The sequence below is a fragment of the Cydia splendana genome, chromosome 9 (genome assembly GCF_910591565.1).
Source record: "Cydia splendana chromosome 9, ilCydSple1.2, whole genome shotgun sequence".
Taxonomy (NCBI): Eukaryota; Metazoa; Arthropoda; class Insecta; order Lepidoptera; family Tortricidae; genus Cydia; species Cydia splendana.
In genome coordinates this window covers 8,151,310-8,163,873 of record NC_085968.1, presented here as the reverse complement: position 1 = coordinate 8,163,873, position 12,564 = coordinate 8,151,310, and the positions used below count along the sequence as shown (strand labels likewise).

Sequence of the window (12,564 nt, the reverse complement as noted above, 5' to 3'; positions counted from 1 at the left end):
TGTTATTGGTTTTTTGCAAAAAAATGGTTTATTATAGAGAAAATTAGTGATATTATTTATTATTTAGGTACTACAGATACTATATTACCAGGTTAGCTAACTTTTACTTAGTTAATGTCAAAACATTTACCGCTAGAACAAAGTTCAGACAAGCTTCATTTCTTACCTCGGCGAGACCTTACTTTAGAGTCAAAAAAATCTAACTTTTAGGCAGTTTGATTAGGTTATTTTGGTATCAATGTAGAGAATAAATAGTCTATTTTATACGCATTCCAAAAAATCTCATTTTAGAGATGTACGTTTTCAAATATAACAACTTGAAAGAAAAAGTTCAAAATTTCTCTATTCACCCCGCGATTTCTGTTCACCCCGTTTTACGGTAATCAAAGTTATTTAATATAAAATAACGTAACTATTTTTTTTGGTGCTTTACTTGAATTATTTATTTATATTGGATAAAATCACTAGAAAAAATATTTTTTATAAAAATGATCCACTTATTGGACCCTGGTATATAGGAGCGCTATGATTTAACCTTTTTATGTACCTTATGTACCTACGTTTTTCATTTCTGACACTGACATTGGTAAAAGCAAAGCTTAGCTTAGCCAGTTGTGCTTGTGAAGTGAATTCAAGTAATAAACTGAGATATCAACCAACTAATGAGATTGGCTACCTAGTTAGAATTTCAAATTAAATTAGCCAGTTGTTTAGACCGAAACCTATACTGAACATTTGAAATTCGGTTCTGTATATCACGTATTTATGTAGTAGTCGTGTCTTATTTTTGCACCATTGCCTTTCATTGATGAAAATTATGGGAAAAAAGTGAAATAAACTCATTTTATTAGCTAACCCGTCATTATTTTGTATAGTTTATTATAATTAACTATAAAGTATTTTATACACCGATACACGAATCTATTACCCTGTGATTTACAAGCTATGAAAAATATGAATTCTCTACAGAACAACATTTCTGAGCTCTTAAAATTAGCCAAAAAGTTCAACTGCTTCTATTTCTCAGGTGATTGAATAATTGTTATATTACGATTGTCCGAACTGAACGATCTGTTCACTCGAAACTCAAACACGCGCTCAAGAGGACACTGCTTTAAATTAGTACTACAAAGCATAAAACAAATGTCGACAAAAACTTTATTGTAAACCGAATAGTAAAGACTGAACAAATTAACCTCCAAAGATATGAACTTTAAGTGTGAAACAATCTAAAACAGTGAAATTGTGCTAAGTGAACTACGATTTATAGTTTTTACCAGTATCAGCTGCCTTCTACAATGAAATACTAAAAATAAATTCTTAGTTTTACACCTTCATTGCTGTATGTATGATGTATGACTGTTTTGTTTTTAGGTTTACATCAAGGCATATGTAAACCATTCATAGTTGCTGGCCACCAAGTGGGTCTAATTCGACCTGATATTATGAAATATCTTCAAAAATTTCCAGAGGTAACCTTTTTACACCTTTATCTTTTACACATTATAATTTGGCTATAAGGTAATTAAGTTTTTTAGTACAGTAGAACCTCTATTATCTGAACGCTAACTTGGTTTATCCAAACATCGGTGTGAATTGGTTTCTCGCTGCTGCTGCACATAGGTATGAGTGAGTATCAAGGGTGTTGAAAGTTAACTTTTAGGGAAATACTAACTACACACAACATATGTTATAGTGTTCCTGTATTAAGTACCCCGTAAGAAAACTATTGTTACCTACTAATGTTCTGTTTTTTATGTGAATTGCATAATTTATTATTGAATCTTAATACCATTCCAATTGCTGACCAAGGGCGGGTTTAAATCCAGCAAGCGGTACCCGCACCTTTTTCATTACTTACACAATCATATTGTTGCACAATGTTTAGATAAAAATACTTACCTACTTAATATAGGTATACCTAAGATTAGCTACCTAAGAACAACTGTAAAAAAAGTAATGAAATAAATGCATTTGTATAAATTAGTTTATTTATTAATCAATTAAATTGTCAAATCACAAAATACCTACAAATACAAATGCATTTGTATTGTATTTGTATTTGAAACTCTTTTTGTTTCATCAAATGGTGTTAGCCCGCTTATGTCAATGTGCATGTACGTACTTTAATATACTGTACCATTTTCCAAAAAACCCACATTTTGACTATCTGAACTTTTGATTATCCGAACTAGTCTTGGTCCAAAGTAGGTTGGATAATTGAGGTTCTACTGTATTATCAATACTTTTGTTTCAGGTTTTTATAATTGCTGGTAAATATGTGGAGCTAAATCCTGCATTCCGTGACTATCAAGAAAGAACAGCAAAAGTAGCTGATGTGTTACAGAGCTTGAGAAAAGATGGAGAGTTGTGTGCACTTAAGGGTTGGAGGGATGAGGTTAGTACCTTAGAAACATATTGCTCTACATTAAATATCTTATACCTTTAAATGAGCAATTCTTGTAGGTATATTTATTTACATATATATATTTTGGGGATCTTGTAAATGGTTCCATTTCAATAAAGGGATTTTCGGGGGCGAAAAATCGATTTAGCTAGGTCTTATTTCTGCGAAACCACAGAATAAATAATAGTACTAAGTACAGAAGACTCACTCTCTAACAAAACGCGTCTGTTACGATCAGGACAGATATGGCCGCTAGGTGGCGACAGCGCCACGCGCGGCTTATGGCTAGCCACCAAAATTGGTGTGGAACGGATGTACTTTTAGCTACCTGTAGCAAAGCGACAAAATCGCGGAGTGAGCCACGCCTGGCGAAACGCGCATTTTTGAGCTTTTATACTTTTTCCTAGCAAAGCTCGGTCTCCTAGATATTGTTAATAATGACAAGTAAAACATGATTGTATTGATTCAAATGTTTTCTATTTTTGTAAAAACACAAGTTCAATGGTGACAAAACCTAGGAAAAAATGTACTACATTAAAGCCAGTTTTTATTTAGTATTTAGATCTAATAAATGCAAAAGGCACTAATAAAAGTACAGTGCATATGAGTTTTTATTCACTTATTAGACACTTGTGAGACAGATGTGTTTTATAAATATAATTTAAAATTAAATTTGTATATGCAAATTCTACAATCTACAAAACAATTTCTTATTTGTTTTAGTGTTTTGGAGTGAGCACCCCCTTTTATTATGAAAGCTTGATGGAAATGGAACGGAGCGCGATTTGCCTGTTCGGCATTAGGAACTATGGTGTCAGTGTCTCCGGCTATGTTAACCATCCCACCAAAGGGCTGTGCATCTGGTTGCAGCAGAGGAGCTTCACCAAACAAACATGGCCAGGTTAGTGCCACAGAATGGATGATAGTAAGATTAAATAATCATTTCTCTAGGATTGAATCATGTTAGCTCTTTCTACATAGCTGATGTTTGGATACCCAAAGCTGCTCCAATGTGTGAGTGAGAAAATGCTAATCACTAGCTTTATCCCATTGGCACACCGGAGCCACATCTGAGTTAAAAACGGCCTTAAGGTAATGCTTTTAGCATCCCTAATGCAAAACAAATCGTGCGTTCGCGTAATACGTGGGCTCTGAGACCTCTCCGTAAATTTTAAGAAATCCTTCCATTGCTTGAGATAAGTCTAATAAGATTCAGATAAGGATAATCTTTAAAAGCTTTATCATTGTTTGTGTTCTTAAAGTCTGTTTAAATTTTTATTGAATAAATTTTATGTATCCATTTCCAAAAAAGAGATTGTTTAATTTTTAATTATTGTTGTGAAGACCATGTCAGGTATACTAGACACTAGTAAGGTAAATATGGCTCTAAACTTTCACTTAAAAAAAAACTGAACGTAATTTAGTAAAGAACTCATTTATTTATGTATTTCATAATTTACTACAATGTCTTCTAAGTAGTAAATAATTAATGAATGAATTGTATGACCAAACAGGAAAATGGGACTGTTTCGTCAGCGGCGGATTGGCAGTGGGCTATGGTATCCTGGAGACCTGTATCAAGGAAGCTGCAGAGGAGGCGTCGGTGGAGGGAGAGTTGGCGAAGAAGTTGGTGCCCGCTGGTTGTGTCAGGTTAAATCATTTTTATATTTTATAGTCTGTATCTTTAGGTATTTAAATAAAAGTAAACAAACTATTTGTACATTTTCGGATAGTTATTACATTTATTGGTTAACCAACCAAATACCATGGTCTAATAAAACATGGTCTTCTATTCCCAGAGTGACACGGGCCTACGTCACAATAACATTGCCACTTTATTTCAACATAACATGTTACATGGGTACATTATACCTATGGTTAATAAGTTAAAATATTTCTTTATAATTTTATAATTTTCATTTATATGTATTTTATCTTAAATTTTACAATAACACGTCATTTTTAATTATTCGTTAGCAATATCTTCCGATTCACGACAGAAATTTCAGACGTTCGGGTAATTCTGTTTACACTACTGACAACACAGGATAGCGCTGTCACATTTGACAATTCGGATCTAGATAACTTCATGCCCTGACCTGACTGTCATCCTTGTCGAACGCGTGTTAATTGTTATTTCCTTCTCGCTCAGTGTCAGCAGTCGCAGTGTTTTCCAAACTTTTCACGCCGTAAGCTTGGTAATTAATGTGTAACTGTGAATTAGTTTTTCAAACGTTTGTCTTGTATAGATAAATAAAGTTTAGTTTAATACATTAGATTTGTTTTATTTTACTATGTTTCTACATGAATAACTTAAAATTAATGCCGTTAAAATAATTTTCACCGTTGGTTAAAATTCTCCCACATTTTAAAGTTTGAGAACCTGTAAACAGCATGATGACGTAGGCCCGTGTCAGTTAGGTCATACGCGAATCTCGGAATAGAGTACCAGGCGGAGTATATTATTATACCATGCCAAATACAAAACCGCCGGATCTGTCACTGAACGACCTGACTTTAACCTACATTATTTGATCATGTAATGTTTTCATCTACCCTCAACTGGCTTAAGGTGCCATTTGAGGGTAGATTTTGTTTGCTTTTATTTAAATACCTAAAGATACAGAGTATAGTAATATCAAATTTGTGTTAATGGAAGAATGGAAATTATTTTCATTATTAATATTGTTGCATCAAAACTCCCTTACATAAAAATCATATATGAAAAGCTTCATTAAGTTCAAAAACAGCGAGCATTCAATGAAATCTCATTTTTCCCGCCCAGTATTGGAATGGAAACAATTTTTACCACAAATTCCAAAACTCCCTGACACCTAAAACACTAGGGTTTTACTCAGTCGGCCCGCAAACGGACTTCAAAGTACCCGACGGATGACAGCCCTTATTGTGTAAAGTTTAGGGCTGCCATCTCTAAATTCGCCGACCCGGACAAAGACTTAAAAAAACCCGGACATTTGGCGTAAGTCGCAGTTTTTCCCGGACGGGTATTTATACAGTTTTTACCTACTTTGTATAAATACAATAATGCCGGTAAATAATTAAATTCAATTCAATTAAAGGCGTTTCCTCACATAAAAAGTGTCCGGACACTTTTGGAAACCCCCCCCCCCCCCCCCCCCCCCCGGACGCCCGGATTACCGGGGAAACCCGGATGGATGGCAGCCCTAGACTCAAGTTGAAACCACAAGCCCCAATAGGTACCTATTACTATTTTGTTTGTAGCGAAAACATGATTCTCTCTAACCACATCCTTTTTAATTATACACATGATGTCCCTTGTTATCGCGTAGGTATAATAGGAAAGTATCAATGGAATTAATTTAAAAAATCAGCCAAGAGCATGTCGGGCCATGTTCAGTGTCAGAATAGACTAGGCGTGTTGCCTTTCTGTGGCACTTGTAAGGTGTAATTCGTAAGTAAGTGTGACAGGGAGGCAACACGTCGAACGTGGTTCGCGGTAGGCCTCTGATGTGCCCAGCAGTAGGACGTGTATGGGTTGAATTATTATTATGATTTTAATTTTAACTTCTAAACTTAGTAGCGGCTAACAAACGAGTGTACAGGTTTTTAAAAGTACGCGCATGGAATACACTTGTAGTTGCAGGCTTCCATAGGCTGCGGTAACTGCTTGCAATCAGGCGGGCCGTAGGTTGCTTGCCACCGACGTGGTATGAAAATACACCTAAGTTCCAAATTTCATTAAAACAGCAGTGACATACGAACAGACAGACGGATGGACAAACGGACAAAACGAAACTATAAGAATTCAGTTTTTGTTATTTTTAGTTACGGAAGCCTAAGAAGGGTGCCGAAACCGGGTTAACACTGGGAAGAAAAGATGGTTTTCGTTGGTCATAGGTCTAACTATTGCATTTCATATTGCAGCTTCTACTTCGAGAGTGAGAGGGGACTGTTCCCAAACACAGAGTATGTCTACGACCTGGAACTGCCTGTAGATTTCGTTCCACAAAATGCTGATGGCGAAGTAGAGGGATTCGAGCTCCTGACGGCGCAGGAATGCATCCAGAGAGCCCTTACTCCGCAGTTCAAAACTACCAGTGCACCTGTCCTTTTGGACTTTCTCATAAGGAAGGGATTCATCACTCCAGAAAACGGTAAGATTTAAGATTTAAGTTCTTGTTCCTTACATAGGATGTGATTTGAATATTAAAGATCCCTTATTTTGGTAAACTAAGCTTTTGCCCGCAACTTCGTCTGCGTGGAATTAGTTCCAGCAGTTAGAGTAAGGGGTCATCCATTAATTACGTCACACGAATTTCAAGGTTTTTTGACCCCCTCCCCCCCTCCTTGTCACACTTGGTCACATTTGGTAAACCCCTCCCCCCCCTGGTGTGACGTCACATTTTTTCAACGATATCGGCAAATCGAATTAAGTATTATTAATTTTTTGTCAAAATATTAGTAAAATTATAACCCAAAACTGATTATGAAAAAAAAATTAAACTAAAAAAAAACGATTATCGTTCCAAAAACTTGTTTTTGAACTGTACAGTAAATAAAATGATTAAAATAAAATTTTGGTTACTGATGAAGTTAAAGTGACGTCACAAAGTTTGTGACTCCCCTCTCCCCCTTGTCACAACATGTCACATTTTCTTGACCCCCCTAAACCCCTCCCCCCCCTAAACGTGTGATGTAATTAATGGATGACCCCCAAGTATAGCGCCTGGATAAAATCGTATGGCAATAATTTTGAGCTTAATATGCTTAATTGTTTACGTCAATTAACAGGCAATTCATTCATTTTCACCCCCCCTTTTCACACTCTTTAGGGATGATTTCCGACATAACAAATCAAATCACTGGAACTCAAACTATTATCTCTATGCAAAAAACTAAATCCGTTCAGCGGTTTAAGCGTGAAGAAGTTACAGACAGACAGATACACTTTCGCATTTATAATATTAGTATGTATGGATATTTAGTAGAGTCCCGTCTTTAAAAGAATATATGCAACGAAGAGCCACCTTTCTGAAATATTGTACCTTGATCCTTGACTATTATGATAGCATACCATAATCATTTTACAATGTTGTTGTTATACTCTGTGTTGTACTGCAAGTGCACGTAACGTAATCCTTGGCTTGATAGCATATTGTTTCAGGCTAACATTTTGCTGGATAGTTTTATAAGCGAAGGTTCACACTTCACACTCATATTGGTAGAAAAAATTGTGCGCTTGCATACATTATTTTTACTAATTACAAATCGGAACAATAACGAAACCTAATTATCTTTTTTTTAAATATATCTACATAAATTATTTAGAATTGAATTATCATTTACCTATTAACAAGAATATATGGTACATGAGATGTATGTTCTGTTTTAATATTATTTACATTTATATCTGCTGTAAACGAACACGAAGTTAAGTTCCTTAGTGCCTACCTAGGGTAATTAAATTATTAATTATTATCATTGAATATTCAACTCGTTATAACAGACATTTTAAACTTAGGAATACACATATACACATTTATAACTATACAAGTATATATAGTCCTCCTCATCGTTTTCGATGACGCCCACCCTAAATAAACATTATGGACTTTGTCTAGCGTGAGCCCTAATGTGCATGTATTAGCCGACTTCAGCTTCTATCTATATATATTTTTAATCTCTGAAATAGAGAAAAAGGAAACCAGCTTTTGAAGCTCTATTTGTGTAAGATTTCCATTTGATATTAATATTTGCAGAACCAAATTACCGGTACCTAGTAGAGCTGCTTCACGTCCCGCTGCAGTCGATCTACAACTGGCCTTACACCGCCGCTAGCGTCGTCAACGGCGACGGCCCACAGTTACAAATACCAAACTAATCGTAATCATACATTGTGTAGCTAACATTATATCATTGCCCCAGATAAGTTTCTAGTAGTTTTAATTATTTTATATAATTTGTATGTACGTCGTATTTATTACACGTTTTGTGATTCCATTTTTGATTTTACTTCAGGGTGTGTAAATGGTTCCGTTTTGATTCTTCGTCTTACTCATGTTCTTCGATAATTTTATAATAATTATGTGATATTAATAATGCGATTCCTTAGCTTTTTTAATGTTTAATCGTCGTTGCAATAGGCTAGTTGGGCAGGTTTATTTTAAATTCATCATAAAATCTGTATACATTTCTTTGCCGTTATAATAATATTCCTTAAACTGGTGGTTGACAGATGGTTTTAGTAACATTTTATTTTGTACCTGGTTGTAGGTAATAATCATGAAGTTCATATTAGAACCGTCATGGACAAGCATTGTATGGCTTGTTTTTATAGCTATTTACTTTATCTTGTTTGTATTAAGGTAAATATCAAATTAAATTTAAACCTGTCAATCACAAACTAGATTTCAAATACCTGTGTGCGATTTCGATATCCGTAATTAGTTGTAAAATTTAAACATTTCAGCTTTACGTCAATCTTTTCCGCACTTGAAAGAGACCAACTTCTGAAGTAGTTCGAATGTTATTAAAGACGATAGTTTAGCTAGGTATGGTTAATTTCTGTGATACTTTACCAATTCGGTATAAGGGACTTGTAATTTAGTTGAGTGTGAGATTACTTATTTAAAGTTAATTTATAATGTAGAAAAATAAAAGGTTCTCTAGGTATTTATTTATTTGACCTATTCTTTTTTTACTTTGATTGTATCGCTTTAGCTAGAATTTAATTAAAATATTGTTGGCGTAATGGCATTGATCGTTCTGTGAAAATGCTAGGATATTTTAGTAAATAGGTGCTATGTAATATTACCCCCACTATAATATAAACTTACAGCCTATTGAACTTTTAGACTTGTTGTAGGCTCATCGATTATGTGTTCTAGAAATATATGACTTAAGTCTTATTGAAAATTATTCATAATGTGAACACGCTTCGCTTAGCTTGTATACGCTTTCTTGAATGACAACGTTACTGTTACTTCCTATTGGTTTTTAAGCTGATATACTCAGAATTTCCTAATCAAGTTATCTCAGGATATTTAGCAACAATGTTTAAGTTCACCGACGTGTGTCACTACCTAAAAAGGACAAACTATCATTAATCATTATATAACTTATTTCAACGCTATATATGATTCATATCAATTACTTAAACGGCCGTAACTTTACGTGTTCTTGCTATAACGCGTGCCTATATCAAAATGTAAGTTATGTACTTAGTTTAGAGGTGCCATTCTAAGTTAGCCTCTGGCAGCACAAAGGATTCGACGTTTCTGGTAGCACTATTACATTTTATCTCTGAAAATTCTGTGCTAAATTAGCTTAGTCTTACTCTATGTAGGTATACCTACCTAACTACTTTGACATCTTCAAAACCCAAATCGTCGATGTAACTTGGAAGGCGGCAAAACCAAAATGGGCCTGGGCTGGTCACGTCTGCCGAATGAGTCGTGGGGCAGAATCGGTAGAGTGGGAGCCCGAAAACTCAAATCAGGGATTTGGCAGACCCCGCCGGCGATGGCGGGATGAACTATAGTTCGTTTTTTTTTGCATTAGAAAGAACTTGAAAGAAGGTAAGCGATTTTGACATGTCTATTAATTGAAAAACGCTTTTTAAAAATCAGTAACTATTACTTATGAAAGCAGAAGAATATAAATGATCGTATTAGATTCATAATTGTTACATATTTGCCATAACTTATTTTTAAAATGTGTTTTTCAATTAAAAGACACATCAAGATTGTTTACCTTATTTCTAATGCTAAAAAAAACGAACTATAGGCTGCCAGACACAGCATTGGACACATATCTGTGGAGAATTGGGGGAGGCCTTTGCCCAGCAGTGGGACACGAAAGGCTTCAAATAATAAATAATAATAGTAGGTAAAGCGACTTTTAAGTACTTAAAAAGTTTATTAAATTGAATTACACGTTATTTTACGATAATCGACAAACAAAATCTTGAAAAAAAAAACTCTAATTAAGTATAGGTAATGTAAGAAGTCCGCAACGCAGGCTTCGTCCGGTGGCCGTACTAAAATCATAAATATAAATTATATACCTATACCCGATTGTATCATCTATGTCTTAAAATCATATAATTGATTAAATCTAGTGATATCTAAAAAATGCGTACACCTGCTAATGAAAGATTTCTCATTAAATATCCTATTCAAATTATGTATCCCAGTGTAGACGAGATTACGATTAGAAATGAGTGTGTTAAATGTTACATCACATTTATTAGGTTCGCAGTACGCACCTTACCTAATCTACTGATAGGGCTATGAGTACCGCGATATAATCAACTTCATAAGTCGCTGGCACCTTGTCATATATTATTGTGATTTTTTCGCGTTTTTACATTTTAGTTACTGTTCTGTTGAGGGACAAATAGTAGAAGAGCCGGCCGCTATAATCTCGTCTGCCAAGGTGTTTCGGCAGGAAAAGCCTTGGCTGACTTATATATTCCTGAAATGAGGGTTCATACCTCTCGACTGGAATTGGTTTCATGGTGGTATCAGATGGGTTGATGTAGGGTAACTGGTGTACACCTTGCTAACATAATCTCGTCTGCCAAGGTGTTTCGGCAGGAAAAGCCCTGGCAGACTTATATATTCCTGAAATGAGGGTTCATACCTACCGACTGGAATTGGTTTCATCGTGGTATCAGATGGGTTAGTGTACGCTAACCGATGGTCATCTTGCTTATAATCTCGTCTGCCAAGGTGTTTCGGCAGGAAAAACCTTGGCAGACTTATTAAAAAAAATATTAAATATTAAAATATTATAGGACATTCTTACACAGATTGACCAAGTCCCCCAGTAAGCTCAACAAGGCTTGTGTTGAGGGTACTCAGACAACGATATATATAATATATAAATACTTAAATACATAGAAAACAACCATGACTCAGGAACAAATATCTGTGTCATCACACAAATAAATGGCCTTACTGGGATTCGAACCCAGGACCATCGGCTTCACAGGCAGGGCACTACCCACTAGGCCAGACCGGTCGTCAAACTTACAACTTACACATGACTTATATATTCCTAAAATGGGGGTTCATACCTACCGACTGGAATTGGTTTCATGGTGGTATCAGATGGGTTAGTGTAGGGTAACCGATGGTGACCGTGCTCACATAATCTCGTCTGCCAAGGTGTTTCGGCAGGAAAAGCCTTGGCAGACTTATATATTCCTGACATGAGGGTTCATACCTACCGACTGGAATTGGTTTCATGGTGGTATCAGATGGGTTAAATTAGGGGTCCCGGTGGCCACCTTTGAGAGCGTCTGCCAAGCACTTCCGGCATAAAAAATACTGGCAGACTTCGCTTTTCTATGTCTACATGTAAATTTCTAACTGCTGCCATAACTATTATTTCGGTATCAGATGGGTTAAATCAGCCCCCTTTTTTCGCACCGGAAGTGGCCTTCTTTTTCGTACTTTCGGCAAGTTCCGCCGTGGCAGACTATCGAATTCGGACTTAGCATCACTTTTATGGGAAACCATTGTGCATTTCATCGTGGTATCAAGTCGGTTAGAAAATTTGCGGCCGGCTCTTCTACTAAAAGGTTTGCATGGAGGCGCCAATAGCTTCCCCCTTTATCTAGTTTTGTCCTATGAGATTTGGCTTAAAGGGCTGGCATCGAGGCCATTAAATTCCAAAAAAAATTACAAGAATTTGACAATTCTAGGGATTGACAGGACAAGCTATGCTGGCGCCATCTGTAAAACATTTCGAGCGGCTAACCCCATTGAGTTGAAACATTGTGTAAATTGTCATTGTCCGATATGATTTGCTGCCTTTGCTGGAATTTCGGGGTAAGGTCAGTGTACCATCACCCACACTATTAACTGTACAAAAGGCATAAAGTCCACCGATGTACAGTAATACAGTTAGGAGTGTTGCTGTTTGTACCTAGGTGCAAACTATTTGACCACGGTTGTCGAATTAAACAACTATAGTTTCAAGGTAAACTAGAATTCCGTCTTAATGTAAATGGTTTTTAGCGTTTACTTGGGCCTAGGTAATTTCAGTATTGCAGTAATAGTCAGGATTAAAAATTACCTATGAATATTATGATTGTAGGAGTAGCTAGGTAGTGAATTGGCATGTAGTATTATGTAATATTCATATTATAAATTGCAGTTTTATACATT

The 12,564-nt window shown here is 35.7% G+C and overlaps 1 protein-coding gene across 1 annotated transcript; it reads left to right on the top strand.

Moving 5' to 3' along the window:
* Window positions 1–628: 628 nt before the first annotated feature.
* On the top strand, window positions 629–8,389 carry LOC134793540 (uncharacterized). The gene is made up of 7 exons (XM_063765147.1): window positions 629–1,027; window positions 1,375–1,472; window positions 2,258–2,398; window positions 3,131–3,308; window positions 3,922–4,057; window positions 6,314–6,543; window positions 8,149–8,389. The coding sequence occupies exons 1-7, from the start codon at window positions 946–948 to the stop codon at window positions 8,268–8,270; spliced, it is 987 nt and encodes a 328-aa protein (XP_063621217.1). The 5' UTR covers window positions 629–945; the 3' UTR covers window positions 8,271–8,389.
* Window positions 8,390–12,564: the final 4,175 nt, after the last annotated feature.

Excerpts from the sequence above, each read along its gene's own strand:
- LOC134793540 (XM_063765147.1), top strand. The coding sequence starts at position 946 with ATGAAAAATATGAATTCTCTACAGAACAACATTTCTGAGCTCTTAAAA. Across the intron at positions 1,028-1,374 it reads CAACTGCTTCTATTTCTCAG|GTTTACATCAAGGCATATGT; the intron begins GTGATTGAATAA and ends TTTTGTTTTTAG. Across the intron at positions 3,309-3,921 it reads CACCAAACAAACATGGCCAG|GAAAATGGGACTGTTTCGTC; the intron begins GTTAGTGCCACA and ends ATGACCAAACAG.